This window comes from Cottoperca gobio, unplaced genomic scaffold (genome assembly GCF_900634415.1).
Source record: "Cottoperca gobio unplaced genomic scaffold, fCotGob3.1 fCotGob3_203arrow_ctg1, whole genome shotgun sequence".
Taxonomy (NCBI): domain Eukaryota; kingdom Metazoa; phylum Chordata; class Actinopteri; order Perciformes; family Bovichtidae; genus Cottoperca; species Cottoperca gobio.
This window is the reverse complement of record NW_021166842.1, coordinates 1-17368: the sequence shown is the minus strand read 5'-3', so window position 1 is coordinate 17368 and position 17368 is coordinate 1. Positions and strand designations below refer to the sequence as shown.

General features: G+C 41.4%; 2 protein-coding genes across 2 annotated transcripts; both read left to right on the top strand.

Moving 5' to 3' along the window:
• Positions 1 to 1362: 1362 nt before the first annotated feature.
• LOC115004859 (negative regulator of the PHO system-like) lies at positions 1363 to 7637 on the top strand. Its single transcript, XM_029426586.1, has 3 exons — positions 1363 to 1802; positions 7024 to 7241; positions 7437 to 7637. Exons 2-3 carry the CDS (start codon positions 7050 to 7052, stop codon positions 7635 to 7637), a joined length of 393 nt encoding a protein of 130 aa, XP_029282446.1. The 5' UTR covers positions 1363 to 1802; positions 7024 to 7049.
• A 356-nt stretch (positions 7638 to 7993) lies between these two features.
• Positions 7994 to 12813, top strand: LOC115004861 (homeodomain-interacting protein kinase 2-like). The gene is made up of 7 exons (XM_029426589.1): positions 7994 to 8172; positions 8935 to 9058; positions 10213 to 10323; positions 10400 to 10483; positions 10597 to 10769; positions 11539 to 11612; positions 11890 to 12813. The coding sequence occupies exons 1-7, from the start codon at positions 8060 to 8062 to the stop codon at positions 12033 to 12035; spliced, it is 825 nt and encodes a 274-aa protein (XP_029282449.1). The 5' UTR covers positions 7994 to 8059; the 3' UTR covers positions 12036 to 12813.
• Positions 12814 to 17368: the final 4555 nt, after the last annotated feature.

The window sequence follows — 17368 nt, the reverse complement described above, 5'->3', positions numbered from 1 at the left end:
ACGCAGACACACACACACACACACACACACACACACACACACACACACAGACAAACACACACACACACACGCAGACACACACACACAGACACACACACACACAGACACACACTGTACACTATTACTCAGTGCCAGAAGCTCTTGGAGTGATTCTTCACTGTTTAGCAAGAACAATAAGAGAGTTATCTTTTGAATGAGACCAAAATCATGCAGCTGGTGCAAATGGTTGAAGAGCAGCTTTCAATTTACTTTGGGTGTCGTTTGTAGGTATTTCCCAGTAAAGTCCCCCACCCCTTAAATGATTCTGTTTACTTATACAATAAGTGTTTCTTTCTTTCTCTCTGTAAGTGTTCATGCTGTTGTTCTCTGTAATCCTCTCCTGGACAGGAGCATGTGAGAGGAGCAGGGAGCGGGGGAGAAGATCAGGCACCTCAATGACACCTTTCCTCTTCTTGTTCTTTAGCATTTCAACACAGGACCTGGTTGATGAAATTGCTTCCAGGATGGTGGAAGGTGCTGGTTTGCTGGACTGCAGAAGAAGCAATGACCATCTCAGTGAAGCATGTGGAGAGAACTGTTTCAAGATGTCTGCATCATGGATCATCCTCAGTTGGACAGTGAATAGCTTCTCAAGTAAACAACAGACACAATGTTGACTGTATGTGTCACTGTCCAGCAAGAGCAAGTTCAGACAGTGAGCATGGTAGTGCACATATAAAGCTTACCCTAACCCTACAACAGCACCAAGGAAGGAACTTCATCACTCAGCACTCAATCACTAATCAGTTCTCAAGACGTGCGGCCACAACATGGTAGCTGCTGAGTAGTGATCCATGAAATCGGAGAAATAGTTTATGTTATTAGCTAATGCTGATTCTTTCATCTGGCCTAAAGAGAGCATGTTGCAGCCACAAAGAGCGCAGGGTGCGCCTGTCCCTGAATATCTAATTGTACCTTGAACAGTCACAGAGCAGAGAGATATAATAATCCATCTTTAGGAGATTAAAAGATAAAAGATTCATATTTGTATTAATATTTAATGCCACAAAGGTTCACAAGACATTAAATATAATAATGTTAATTGTATTTGTGTGTTTATTTATTTAGGTATTTAGATGTTTAAATATTTGTATATTTATTTACTTATGCATTTATTAAAAAATGACTTATGTACATATTTTTATTGATATGTACTTTCATTTATTCACAGTGTTTAGATAAATAATTCTGTTATGTAATGCCTCATGTTACAGTAAATAAATCAATCACAAATTAAATGAGACATTAAATATATACAGTGTTATATGTATTTGTGTAATTATAATATTTATACATCTTTATATTTATTTACTTATTCATTTATTCACACATTTATTTATGTATTTTTTTATTCATATATACTTTCATTTATCTGAGTTTACTTCAAACGAGTTAAGTAATGTCAGGACAGAGGGCACAAGGATGAAGATAGAGAAGCCACTTAAGGAAAGTGTTGTTAACCACTGCTCGAGACTATAAAGGTGCTCTGACGTGTACAGCTGTTCCAGGTCTCCTCCTCGCGCAGAGCAGTCACAGCGGCGCGAGGCTCATCGGCAGCGAACCTTCCGTCTGACTCCATGAACTCTGGATGAATGTATAATTATAAAATAGGACTTTTTAACTTTATTATTGATGCTTGCTGCGCTGTAAAGTGTTAGACTATCTGGAGAGCAGCAGACGAAGCTTTGTTCTTTTGTTTTGTTTGTATGTGTTATTTTCTACAGTCGATAACTGCGAGTTAAAGAGCGTCTGCAACCACACAGGTAGGAACATTTCTCATGTTTCATATTCATTTACATAAGAAACCAAACACAGCGGGTGAGCGTCTCTTCTCCCCACAGTATGTAGAGAAACCATAGTTTACAGTCACATAACTACTAAATGGATCTTTTCAATATTATTTCCACTGTTATTATTTTCAGCATTCCTTTGTTGAACCTGTCAAACTGTCAACAAAACTGAAAGAGCGAAAATACCTAAAGTAAAACTAGTCACGCTCCTATAACAAGTCTGCGCTGTATGTTCATGTAACGTTACAGGAGAAATAGTTATTCATTTATTTATGGCGGGTTTTAAGAGTGAGTTCAGAAAATATAGCCGACGTTACTCTCTCACGTTAAAAACAGAACACAAAGATTTGGAATTGGCATCTTCTTATTTTCCTAACATGCAATAGATCAGGGGTCGGGAACCTATGGCTCTTTCGATGACGAGATATGGCTCGCAGACCATTTTGAGCTGTAATAAATAATTATACTTAAACTTTACAATTATACTGTGTCATTTTAAAGTACAACATTTAGCAGCGGATTTTGTTTGTTTTCCTCCTCCACTATGTCTCTGACTGTAACTGTGTGTGTGTGTGTGTGTGTGTGTGTGTGTGTGTGTGTGTGTGTGTGTGTGTGTGTGTGTGTGTGTGTGTGTGTGTGTGTGTTGTAGTTCCCCCTTTCTTGTAAGTTGTATTTGGTGTCAGTCTGTTTGTTGTTTTCCACAAACAAACAAACCTTAAATACAAATTTAGAAATAGTAAATATAAAAGCCAAGTAAAATATGTCAAATTAAATATAAAAGTAAACTATAAAAAGCAGTAAGAATTATATACATGCATTAAGAAAAACAAGAAAAGATGCATTCAATGCACGGGGCTTGAATTGCTTGTTCTGTGCAAGACCTCCTTGTACCACCTCAGGAACATTGCAGAGCTCCGCCCCACACTCTCCCTGTCAGATGCTGAACAACTCGTCCACGCCTTTGTCTCCTCAAGGTTGGACTACTGTAACGCTCTCCTCATCGGGATTCCAAGCGGGAGCCTTCAAAAGCTCCAATATATCCAGAACAGCGCCGCTCGGATCCTGATGAGGGTGCGAAAATATAACCACATCCCACCCATCCTCCACTCCCCCCACTGGCTTCCTGTCGCATTCAGGATCGAATACAACATCTCCCTCCTCACCCATCAGTGCATACATGGAAATGCTCCTCCGTACCTCAAGGAACTCCTCCCTCAACAAACCTCCACACGCAACCTCCGCTCCTCTAAAGAAACTTTGCTCCACCCCCCAGGACCAAGCTCCGCACCATGGGCGATCGGGCCTTCTGCTCAGGCCACCGACTCCTTCAAGAAGAGCCTAAAAACCTTTCTCTTCACAAAAGCCTTTCTGTGAAATCTTATGTCTGTTGTTGTTGTTGGTGTCCTGCATTTTAGCGCCTTGAGATTGCTTTTAGCTTTGAAAGGCGCTTTATAAATACAATTTATTATTATTATTATTATTATTATTATTATCTAAAGTGTCATAATGTTCAGACTTTGATCTTTATTTATTTGATCTGTTTGCTGTGGTTCTGTGTTAAGTTGTTCATTTAAAGCAGGGGTGTCAAACTCAAATACAGACTGGGCCAAAATGTTAAACTGAACAAAGCCGTGGGCCAAGGTTGAACAAATGAACCTTTTAATAGGGACCCAAACAAGTTTTGCATTGAATATTGAACAAGCAAGGCTTATATAACTTTATAGTGACATGCAAGATCGACTTTCAAATAATAATAATAATAATAATAATAATTAAAAAACATCAATGGTATATTAAATCAAATTTAAATAAAAAATGGAATGCCTCTTTTCTATTTGCAGCCTTCTGAGGTAAATATCAACATTAACTTTTTCCACAGGCTAATACATTTGTAAACAAAATAACAATGAATAAATCAACCATTCAGGCCTTTTTACTGCTCAGTTTGCGACACACTGATCTAATCTGATGTGCCCAAGCCAGATACCTGGCATCTTTTCTTGGATACTAGTTCATTAATGTCGGGGTTCAGGCTTTGAGCTGAGGCAACCTTCATTATCGAACGAAGGTGTTCATCAGTCAGACGTATCCTGTGACACGTTTTCGTCATCTTCATTGAGGAGAAAAGTTGCTCACATAGATAAGTGCTGCCGAACATGGAGAGCAATTGAGCAGCTTGGGTGCGGAGCTGAGGCATTGTGTCAGGGATGAATTGTGGAAACTGTGCGGCGCCAACAGCATCATACTTTGACTTCAGCGTGTCATCACACTGGAGTTCAATCAGCTCCATTTGGAGGTTAGTTGGTGCTTTTTCCACATCAACTGCGAAGGGATTACTAAGCAGTTCAAATCTACATTTCTGACCATCAAAGTCGCCAAATCGCCGGATAAACTCAGCGCCGAGTACACTGAGTTGTTGAGCAAACTGTGCGCACACGGCGGTAGAGATCTGCGTTGTTATGGTTTGGCAGCAGGGGAAATGGCCAAGGTTTCCTTGCAGCAGCTGATTCTCCCACAGGCAGAGTTTAGTTTTAAAAGCTCTCACTGACGAGTACATATCTGTGATGATGCGGCCCCGCCCCTGTAGCTGCAGGTTCAGCGCATCAAGATGGCTTGAGATGTCACACAGAAAGGCCAGCTCACACAGAAACCTTTGCTCCCAGAGCTCTGCTGTGTCCTTCCCTTTGCTTTGCAGAAACTGACATATTTCTTCACGCAGCTCGAAAAATCTGTTCAGTACTTTTCCGCGGCTGAACCATCTCACCTCTGTGTGATACGGCACGTCTGTGTGTTCCGAACCAAACTCGTCCAGAAAAGACTTAAACTGGCGGTGATTCAGACCTTTGGCTCTTATAAAGTGAACAACTTGTGTTACTGTGGTCATAACATGTTCCATCTTTAGGGCTTTAGCACACAGTGACTCTTGATGTATGATGCAGTGATAAACAGATAGCTCACCTGCACAGTTCTCTTCCCGCATCTTTTCACGAATCGTGCCCACCAGTCCATTCTTTGTACCACTCATCGCTGGCGCACCATCAGTGGTTAATCCCACGAGTTTATCCCACGGCAGGTTTATTTCACTTACACATTTGCAAACCTCCTCAAAGATGTCCTTCCCTGTGGTTGTGCCATGCATGGATTTAAATCCCAAAAGCTCCTCCGTAACACACAGATTTGAGTCGACACCGCGGATGAAGACTGACAGCTGCGCAGTATCAGACGCGTCAGTGCTCTCGTCCACAGCAAGGGAAAGAGAAACTAAATCTTTTCCCTCTTCCATCAGCTGGTCATGCAGATTGGTGGCAAGATCACATGTGCGCTCAGCTATTGTGTTCCTGCTCAGGCTTACGTTTGAAAAGGCCTGCTTTTTCTCTGGGCACACTTGGTCACAAACTTTCAGCATGCACTTTTTAACAAACTCTCCCTCATTAAAGGGTCGGGCTGATCTTCTGCCACGATAGAACTTGCCTTTACAGCAGCCTCATTTTGTGCTGTGACTTTTTTGAACATATTCTGTTGTGAAACCAAACCTCTTTTCATCTCCTCTACTTTCTGGCTCCTTTGAGTCGTGTCCAGGTCCTTGTACTTGTCCTGGTGTTTCGTTTCATAGTGTCGCCTAATGTTGTACTCCTTAGTTACCGACACGTTGGCTCCACAAACGAGACAAACAGGTCTGTCTTTTACATATATAATAAGATATTCTGTCTCCCACCTGTCCAGAAAAGTTCTGTTTTCTGCCTTCCTTTTCGCCATTGTTGGTAGGGGTAACACAGTGACACTGACAGTTGTAGAATGAGGCCGCAGCACGTCTGGGAGAGAGGCACGGGGAGGCGGGGGGAGCCGGCCGGCTTTCAGCAGAAGCGTTGCGCAAGAACACGGATCGCTACTGACAGAGGAGAGAGCATGGCTGGCGCGCCAAAACAACAGCAGAGCATTATGGGATTTGTAGTATTAGCGGTGAATGCGCTGTATAATACCGGCGGGCCAGCTCTAATGTTAATTTGATATTGCCTCAAGGGCCAAATGAAATTACATTTGGCCCGCGGGCCAGAGTTTGACACCCATGATTTAAAGGTTTGATTAAATGTTAAACTGAGTAAATGTGTTTGTTTTTTTGTAATGAAATAAATGCATAAAAATAAGGCTTTCATTAAAACACTGAATGAAAAATAGCTTACAACACACAAACCACTTATAATTGTTAAATTAGGCTCAAATAGAAGGCTCCGAGTGATACTAAATGAAGAGCCATTTGGGAGCCGTAAGAGCTCTTCTAAAGGAGCCGAGCCAGAAGAGCCGAGTCTTTGAAAAGAGCCGGACCTCCATCACTAGTATGAAGGTCTGACTCGTTACCATGGGAATAAAAGCATGCATGTCACGCTCACACAACGTGTCCAGTGTGAAAAGGGCAGTGGAGAGGAAATTACATTCAATGCGATTATTCATATTGCACAGGGGTTGGATTGCGTGCGAGCTAAATGCTAACCTCAGCATGCTAACGTGTTCAACATGCTAATGTGTAGCTCCTAATACATCCACATGTTTACCGTGTTTACCAGTTCAGTTAGCCATGTTAGCATGCCAACATTAGCTAGTTAACACTTAACACAAACACTGCTGAGGCTGAAGGGAATGACAATACTTTTGAAGGTATTTGGTCATGAACCTCAAAATAAGTACCTGAAGATGGCGCTAGATTAAACATTAGGGTCACCAAAGATATTCAAATGTATCCTGAGGGAAACATGGATATCTATACCAATGTGTCTTTAAATGTACCATAAATGTCAACCTCCTGGTGTCCCGAAGGAAAAGACAGGATCACTAAAGTGTGAAAGATTCATCCTCCGGGGACAATGAGTTTCAGGTCGATGCATCAAGTCGTCGTTGAGATATTTCCGTGCAGCATTGCCCTCCCTGGAGCCAGAAGACCAACATGCTTCAAAATACCAAACATTTGCTGATAACAGCAACATATTCATTATTCTGTTTTTAACCTTTGGATTGTTTGACTAAATATAATTAGAAATTTAAGTTTGTGACTTTATAATGATTTTAAAGATTAAATGAATGTAAAAAGTAATTAATGAGTTTTAAGTAGGTTAGTTAAAGCTCTAGTTATATTTAAACACCTCAAACTCTTTTTATGTAATAACACATTTCTTCTCTTTTGTCTCCATTACACTTTCAGGTGTGTGTGAGAGAAGAAATACGGCCATGTACCGTTCAGCTTCATGGCCTTCTTCTTCCTCTGAGACTCGGCTTCATCACCAGCTCCCCAGAGGCCACACGTACCTAGATACCCTGAGACATGTCAGCTTTGGAACAGTAGTGATGTGTAAGAGACGAGACGCTGGACAGATTGTGGACGTAAAGACCAGCGATCACCACCAGGATCTTCATCAGGAGGTGAGGAACATGATGTTGATTTCACAGCTGCTGGTTGAGCATGTTTGAGCTGCTATCAAACTATAATGAGAGACCTTCCTGACGGAGCACTGCACTCGTACTGATAGAAACAAGACGACATGTTGTAGACGCCTCTCCAACAAGTGAGGAGAAATAGAGTGATTGTAGAGATTACATCTGCTCACCTCTCCCCAGGCCTCCATGCTGAGACACCTCATGTTACACAACCTTGACAAGTGCAACATCCTCACGTTATATGATGAGATCTTCATCAGCAACAGGATGAGTTTGGTGGTTGAGAAGTTGGACATCAGCCTGCACAACTACCTGCTGGAAACACAAGGCCTCGTGTTGTTGGAGGACATCAGGACCGTTATCCAACAGGTAGGGAGGTAGAACTATACAGTAAATATACATACCAACACTAACAATAAATATATCTATAGAGTATCTGTAAAATACACAAAGTAAAACATGAGGAGATAAGTTAAAGACACTTTAAGAAACCAAACTACTGCAACTACAATACAAAGGATACACACACTATAGACATCAGACAGGTGTGCAAAGTTCTTCTTTCTTTCTGTTTAAATGTTTGGCATCAGCTGAAAACTGAACTCCAGGTCAGTTTTGAACTGTGTTACTGACTTTTGTACTTATTTGTATCTTATAATTCCTCTTGTTAACTTGTGTTTGTGCTTTATGTGATAAAGTTTTCTGTAGATAAGGTTGATTGTTATTTCTTGCAGATGGCCACAGCATTAGCTGCCCTGAAAAGAGTTGGTGTAATCCATGGTGACGTGACGACAGATAACATCATGATGGTGGATCGCGTGAGACAGCCCTTCAGAGTGAAACTGATCGACTTCAGTCAGGCTATGTTCAGCTCTCAAGCCAAACCAGGCAGGATTCTCCAGACCCCCCAGTACAGGTAAGAAACCCTGATGATTGTTACAACTGACACATCTTCAAACTCAGGGCAGCACACTGACTTTGTGCTGATGTGTACGTTTATAACTGGGTTGAGTTTTGTTTAAATGTTAAATTCCACTTTGTTCCTTCCATCCATCCATCGTCTACCGCTTATCCGGGATCGGGTCGCGGGGGCAGCAGCTCCAGTAAGGAACCCCAAACTCCCCTTCTCTGGGCCACATCCTCCAGCTCCGACTGGGGGATCCCGAGGCGTTCCCAGTGAGGAGATATAATCTCTCCACCGAGTCCTGGGTCTTCCCCGGGGTCTCCTCCCAGCTGGACGTGCCTGGAACACCTCCCTAGGGAGGCGCCCAGGTGGCTCCTTACTAGATGAACCACCTCAACTGGCTCCTTTCAACGTAAAGGAGCAGCGGCTCTACTCCGAGTCTCCCACGGATGGCTGAGCTTCTCACCCTATCTCTAAGGGAGACGCCAGCCACCCGTCTGAGAAAACCCATTTCGGCCGCTTGTACCCGTGATCTCGTTCTTTCGTTCATGACCCAGCCTTCATGACCATAGGTGAGGGTAGGAACGAAGATCGACCGGTATATTGAGAGCTTTGCCTTCTGGCTCAGCTCTCTTTTCGTCTTTTCTCCGGCCAATCTCTCGCTCCATCATCTCCTCACTCGCGAACAAGACCCCGAGGTACTTGAACTCCTTCACTTGGGGTAAGGGCTCATTTTGTTCCTTGTTCCATTTTATTTGTTTCCTCCACATGTAGAGCAGCAGAAATAATGTTGGGACTCCCTTTCTGTGAAGCCGTTGATATCTGGGCGCTGGGCTGTGTGATGGGGATCATGATGTTTGGCTTTGAGCTCTTCCCAACAACAACAGACTACGATGCAGTAAGTAGTTTACTATAACAGTCTGGCTGCAGTCTTTCTGCTGAGGAAGGTTCCTAACAGAGAAGCCGGTAGTGTTTGAGTGGCAGCCATCATAAACACTGAAGTCTCTAAATGATGATGAAGGAGCTCCAATGCCTCCTGTCTTATCTCTTGTAGCATCAGGTCCACTGGACCATCCTTTATCAAAGGGAACAACATCATGAAGATAATTCCTTCAACAGACGTAATCGTTTGGACAGTTTGAGCCTCTGAGTGTTTTATACTTTAATACAACAAGTGAGCACATTAAAGGGGGACAGGATTTCTTCTATAGGAACAAACATGTCTCTGCTGCAGAAGTCAGTGTGAGATCATCCTGACATGTTATCCAAGCTTCACTCTGCACTAACATGTACCAACACACTGCTTCTTGTTTTCACTCATTCATTTGCTTTACATTCTCATCGCTTTCTATTATCACGTTTCTTATCTGTGTTTCTCGGTGCCTAGAATTACTTTTAGTTTTTTGCTCGTCTGTATTGTAAATGTTTTATTTCCAAGTTGAAACAAAGCTTTGAAGGATTGACTTTATTCCAGTAGAACAAGCACTGCTGCATTAACTAACTGTCCCTGCATGGACAGCTTTGGTTGGTTTTCTAACGATTGGCTCTTGAAAGTGTCTATAATCCATAACAATGTTTGTTTTTATTTATTTAACCTTTATTTAACCAGGACTATTTGAGATTCAGAATCTCTTTTACAAGACAGCAGCATAAACAAGTTTCACATGCAACAGAGTTCAAGCAGAACAGCAAGAAGTGCAAACAAACAGCAAACACATTTGACAGAAAAGAAACAAACAGCATCAATAAGACAAACAGAGAATTCCATAAAGAAGAAATGAGCAGCGTCAGCAACAGGACATGTTAGTGGTCATAGAGTTCTTAATCTGCTTTATAAAAGAATCTACTTTAAGGAGTCAGTGTCGCTCACAGCAGCTGCAAACACGTTCAAAGCACTTTCTGTGAAGACAGTGTTGGAGGACGTGCAGTGATGTGAGAGCCTTCGCTTCTTCTTATGAACCTACTGACCATCTCCACAATCTGCTTCTCCCTCGCTTCTCTACGGAGCTTTATATCACCATCAGCTCAAAGTGTGCTGCGCTTTGTCTCCAGCTCCTCTTCATCATCGACCTCCTGGGTCCGCCGCCGCAGCACCTCATGAAGGCTGCACAGAAATCTAAAGTGTGTTTTAAGAAGACAGACTGTGGTCAGTGGAGGCTCAAGGTACAGCACCCTTAAGAGTGTTTCTACTCTTTCATTAAGAAATACATGCATCTCAAACACTTGAACCTTCTTTCAGACACCTGAGGAGTATTGGGGTCCCGATCTTTCATCACATGACGACAGGAAGTACACGTTCCGCTCTCTGGACGAAGGGAAAATGGTCGGTGTGTGAGCTGGGCGCAAAAAGTGCCTTAAATGAAGCGTCATGTTGAGGAAGGTTAGTCTTGCCTGGACTTGACGACTGTTGTATTTTCCACTTGTTTCCTAAACTAGCTGTGTCTGGAGCAGGACAACGTGACAGAGGCTGATGAGAGGAGGGAGTGCATGGAGCTGTTGAAGGAGATGGTCGCGTGGGATGAGAAGGAGCGGATCACTCCCGCTGATGTCCTCAACCATCCTTTCATTACCAAGAGCTACATACACAGCACCTCCCGCCTCAGCTCCTGGTGAGAGGCTTTGGATCTGCTGTGCATATATCAGACATTAGTAGACATTACAACAAACATTAAGAGCATCAAGGCAAAGAGCAAGAGAAACTCTTTATAAAATGATATTTAGATATAATTTAAAACAGTCAATGAAGCTCCAATAGAATAAGACAGGTTTAAAGAGTGAAAGTTAGAGTGCAGTGTGAGAAATGAATAACTATATGATTTAATAGAAGGCAGCGGTTGCAGAGTGTCAGTTTTCTGGGAGTGTGTGTGTGTGTGTGTGTGTGTGTGTGTGTGTGTGTGTGTGTGTGTGTGTGTGTGTGTGTGTGTGTGTGTGTGTGTGTGTTGTAGTTCCTCCTTTCTTGTAAGTTGTATTTGGTGTCAGTCTGTTTGTTGTATTGCACAAACAAACAAACCTTCTCTGTTTCTTTCCACGGTTCCAACAATCACCATCTGGTGTGTTGAATAAACTCTTAATTGACAGAGCTAGATGTGATGTGCTGTTATTCCCTGTCGTCTCTCTCTCTGCTCGCTAAGCAGAAGGCCGATATATTCCTCCGATCATCGACCCCAGCAGGCTGTCTAAAGTGCAGGCTGCTGGTTGTCTGGGTTTCTATTCAACAGCACAGGTGAAGCTCTGCCATCAGGTGTCATCATGCTCCGGCCTGCAGCCCCCATCAACACAATCCAGCTGGAAGAGTCACCTGACAGGAGGTCACGTTGTTTCATAGAAAAAGGATGTTTGCAGGTTTTTGAAGAGTTCACTAACTCAGCGTGTGTTTAGTCCTCAGCCTGCTGCAGCTCTGGACGCCACCAGCATCCACATGGACAACACGGAGCTCCCTCCCAACACCTCTGGTGATAATAAAGAACATCTTGATCTATCAATCTAGAACATGTGTCTAGATTATTGAGATGAGTTATTCAATGTTCTTTGATTTACAGAAGAAGAAGAAGAAGAAGAAGAAGAAGAAGAAGAAGAAGAAGAAGAAGAAGAAGAGGAGGAGGAAGTTCTTATTATTATTATAATAACAATATTAATAATAATTATTATTAATATTCCTGAGAATTCTATCAATCTAGAACATGTGTCTAGATTATTGAGATGAGTTTTTTAATGTTCTTTGATTTACAGATGACAGAGGGGACGAGAAGAAGAAGAAGAAGAAGAAGAAGAAGAAGAAGAAGAAGAAGAAGAAGAAGAAGAAGAACTCCTGTAGACGCTTCTTCTCCTGGATGACGAGGATCTTCTGCTGCTACATGGACGACGTGCAGGAGTGAAGATTTCTATTGTTTGTCGCTAAAGAACCTGAGAACTTGCTCACAGGTGTTCTGCTAGAAAACATTCATAGTGCAGAAGATTCAAACCATTCAAGCAGAGCTCTGATCTTATGTTTGTGTTTTGTGTTTCATGTTATTGTTAGTATTGAACGTGAACGTGAATGAACTTTTGTCTCAGCAACTCTTGTGAGATCTGACAACACAGAGCGTTAATGTTTGTCAGACTGTGTCCAAACATCTTCTAAGGTAAAAAGTCTTTGTGATGCTCAACATGTTAGTTCCCTGTGTGACTCTCTAACGTTAGCTCAACATAAATACATTAGAGCAGGCCTACTGAGGAGACAGGTGGTGTTTACCATTTGAACAGCATCGCTGCTGCTCGTGATCGTCTTTAGTTATAGAACATGTTACAGCTTCACTGTGTTGCTGCAGTGCTCAGTGGAGCATACATCTCTCTTTCAAACGTGTGAAGATTACAAGCAGTCAGTTTCACTCTTATGTGCATTTTATAAATACATTTAGCTTTGTAAGCTAGTAGCAGCTAAAGTTTGTAGCCGTCCCTCAATGTTGTTGTTTATCCTTCTGGCTCGCTAGTTATTTACATTCATGTGACAAAGTTTGTTCTCAGCTGTTATATTGATCTCTGTCTTCTTTCCCTTCAATAATGTCAACAAGTCCTTTAAACGTGTGTCTTGTAAAATGAAACGCTATTTGTTCTCATGCTTATGACTCACATGCCATCATTTAACTTTAAGATATGAAGACATGTTAGACTCTGCTACAATACATTATAACTATGAGAGTCTTTATGCTAAGCTAAGCGGGCTAAATATTTAGCATACAGACGATCTATCTTCTTATTTTACTCTCAGCAACAAAGTGAAGAAACATATTCCCCAAAGTGTCAAACTCTTCCTTTAAACAACAAACTGCACACATCAGGTTGTGTTTAGATGTGTCCTGTTGCTTAGTAACATCATCACTCTTTATCTTCTACAAGCTTTTCTCACCACGTCATTAAGTTGTGATTTCTCTCTGTGGACACCTGCTGCAGAAGCTTTAATACAATTCACACTTTGTGTAGGTACGAGGTTTAGCTCAGAGAACTGCATCATGGGGGGTCCTGCAGTTATTTTAGGAGTGTGGCTTCATGTTACATAACTGGGCTGATGGATGTGTGTTTAGAAAGTGACAGGTGTCAGTTCACATGCTGACAGTACAGTACTCAGGGAAGCAAAGCAGCAGTGTTACTGAGCACACACTTACACACAACACGTGTTGTTTACTGTCGACGGCTGGCAAACACTTCAGAATGGTTCAGTTACTATCCTCACCACTTAAATAGTCTTACCGCAGGTCCGACTGCAGGGGGAGACAGTGAGCAGTGAGCAGCTTCATGTGTGAGTGATGTGGAACCTGTGCAATCTGCAGGTACAGTTGACCTCATTTCTATCATTAGGGCAATTTCATTGATCAGTTTCATTTGACTTCCAGCTTGTTTTAGTTGATTCAAAATGTTCAATCTGAAGGTTTATTATTTTATAATGTTTTGTGTTTCTGTGTTCCATTGAGCTCTTGTTTATTTTTTACTGGCCCGTGTTGTAAATGATGTTTGTACTTTGTCAAGTAGGTTGAGAATCAGCAGGCTGTTTTCAGTAGTGATGGCGAGATGAAGCTTCATGAAGCATTGAAGCTTTCCATCCAATTGGTTTGCACATGGGCCGAAGCTTCATGGTGCTTTGTTTGCTCTACTGCGCCATCAAGTGGACAATAAATGTAAAACCGGCGAAGTGCAAGGCTGCAGTGGATTTAAAGTATCTTTGCCCTGAAGATTCTTTGACGCACACATCTAAGACTGAATATAATGTTGTATTTAAAAATAAAGATTGATGTTATTGAGAAGAGAGTGCCTTCAATGATAGTGTAGCTTACGATTGGACAGAGAGAAGGGGAATGACATGCAGCAAATAGCAGCAGGTCTGCTTCGAACCCCGGGCCGCTGCTGCAAGCATTTGAATGTGGGTCGCCTGCTCTACGAGCTGCGCCACCAGGGATGTGTAATGTACACGTTGGATGTACATTATCTTTTCAACAGATTTAGATTTGGCATCTTTACTTGCTCACAAGGAAGATGATGCTGGCGTGCATAACAATTGTTTTGCTAGTTGGCTGGCTCCATAATGATCCAATACAAACGCAATACCAACAACTCAACAGCAACAATGCATACTATGACAACAACAACCCACACATTATATATTATATAAAGTGTTGATTATGAGGGGGCTCAATTGCTATTCGCTCCCCCTTATATTTCAAATGGCACACCAAACCCGCGTCTTCGACGTTAGAACGTCATCACATACGTCATCAACACAAGCCTCGATACGCTCTTCACATAAATCTTCAGCGATTACTCGACCCACGCTTCGAAGCCTCGACACGGAAGGACACATCACTAGTTTTCATCTCTGGACCTTTCCATTCCTATGTTTTGGAGGATAAAGTATTTGACTGAAGGCCAAAAGACAGAGACTCAATTCTATAACAAATGTGATGCACAAAATGTGTAAATGACTTGATGTGAGTTTTAATGTGTAGACTACATATGATTATTTAGAAACAACTGGAATGAAATAATGTTGTAAAATGTACTAGAATGTTCTTTTAGGGTGTAACCAAGAATGAGGTCAGCATGTACGGACATGTACAGAGAGAAAGAGAGCACCCGTTGGGGGCCAATGATTCACCACAGCGGCCTCTAACACATACTAAATGTGTGGAGCACAGAGGAGAGAGGAGCAAAGGTGGGGGCACTAGTCTCTAACAGAACCTTTAACACAAAATCGTGGTTATCCATCAAGACTTCACAAGGGACGAGAGATGTGAGGACTTCCTCACTGAAGAGGAATCTGAATTATCCAAGTTGCAGAACGAAGCGCAGGACAGGATTACACATCACCCCAAACAACTTGGAATTACCAATTCAATCTTCAGAGTTTTCTATCCTCACTCTGCCAATGGACGACTGACATGGACTGACCTCAAGGACTTTTGACAAAGTTGTGAGCGGCCCTAAGGGCGTCGGTGATCCGACCTCTCTCTCCTCCAACCGATAAGTAGAAAATAGTACAGCAGTGAGGTGTTGGTGACTTTTATTATGAATAATCCATTTATCTTTACATGTTGTTTGACTCCATTTCAGCTGTATGCCTTGCCCCTGCTTCAATACTCCAAATAAAATGAATCCTTTGATTTAAACAGAATTGAGAATGTGTATTTTTATGAGGTATTTAAAAGGTTTGGAGGGATTAATATCTTAAAGGTTCTGTTAACGGTTTTCTCTAGTGAAAAGATCAAACCTATTCCTGTGGTCAATTCCTGACTACTAACTAAACCTAGTCAACACCAAGTGCACAGATCATAGAGGAGAGCTGTCAGACAAACGTGACCCGTAGTAGCCGCTGAATTCTCAAAGCTCTTCAGTTCAGAGGGATTATTGGTGCAAGCGGGATAGACGGTTGTATACAGGCAGTAGACACGAGGCTAAGTCTCCTCGCCACCAACTTAAACAGTCTCTAGATTGTAATTGAGGAGTTGATAGAATTAGGACTCGGTCCTGTTAGTTGGTGGAGACCCTGAGCTGTCAGGGCACGACCTACAACCTCGGATCTAACAACCTCAATGTATTTACAAGTTACGTAAAGGTTAGATTAACGATGAATGAAAAGTGGACTTTGGTAGAGCTCAGATCCTGTTTATCGTTCTGATAGTATGATCAGTACTTTTCAATGTATTGACTATAATCATGACAAGAATAACTTTCTGTCTAATGTCTATGTTTCTGTTGTGTGAATATATTTCTTTAGATAATAAAGAAATAATAATGAAGCATTCTTCTAATCTACAAGGCCAATCCTCCGACACTTGTGAGTTGGGGTGTTGTGATGTACTGGTGGAGGATAACCCTTAAACATGTTAATAATACACATAAGATAATATTGTGTAAATAATGCAGCGTTTCTTTCTTTTTGTACGTTTTATAAAGTTCAAGTTTCAGACTGCACCTCCCTACACTCACATGGTAAGTGTAATTCATGTAAACAAAACACAGTTAAAGATGAATAATAGCATTATCATTAAAATGCTTTTTAAACTACATTTCTACAGATATGCCTCTAATATCGTTATTCTCCAAGTTACTAATGACGGTTGACAATATCTGCACTTTTTATGCAGCGGAGGAAATAAGTTATATTTACTCAACGTGCCGAACTAAAGTACACATTTCAGACTTCACATTTTATTTCTCTTCATAATTCTACTAAAGTTTTACTTTACTCCCAACAAGTTTTGATATCTCGATTATATCGCTATGAATTAATTTGACCACGATCATCAGAGGTGGAAGAAGTACTCAGATCTTTTACTGAAGTAAAAGTAGCTCAACTTAATTGTTACGAGTAAACTGCATTCAAAGTAATACTAAAGTAAAATGACTGAAGTATTAGCATTAAATACTTAAATTATCATAAGTATAAGTACTGGTTCTGCGTAATGGACCGTTTCAGAATCACATGTATGAAATGACTGGATTATGATTATTGATGCTTTCAGGTGGAGATCATTTTACTTACTTTGTAAACTGCTGCTGGACTTTTTAACCTATAATTACATGTCAGTGTTTATTTATTAGTTTATTTATATCAGAATCAGAATCAGAATTCGGTTTATTGCCGAGCAGGTTTTCACATAGAAGGACTTTGCTTGGTGTGTAATGGTGCCAACATAAACACAGTAGGAGAAATTAAAGATAGAGCAAATACAGAATATATATAAATATATATAGAAAAAAGAATGTACAGAATATAATGAAGAATATGTACAGTATATCTTAATTCAATTAAAACTAAAAGTGTTGTAGTAGCAGAAATGTGCAAAGCTTCCCACATACGGAGTATGAGGTAGAGTCTGTAGGGTACAGATGTGTGATCACAAATGACAGGGTGGAGGGCACATTGACACATGATATATTTAAGCAATAGCTGACGACAGGCCGTGGTATATGGTCATTATATCACAGTTTAAGGGTCGTGGTACAACCCCCTTAACTGTGATATAATGACCATATATCACTGAAGTGAGCTATTGCTTTTATAAAACAGTAAATAATAATGTTCAAAATAAAATAGTCCCCTCCGTTGCCTTCTGCACAGAACATAGTGCGAGGTGGTCGCTATGCAACAACACTAACAGCTGCTCTTCACATAGCTCTGGTGGTCTTTAGGGCTTCTTCTCTGGAGGCACTGATGATCCACTCCTCCAGAGCAACG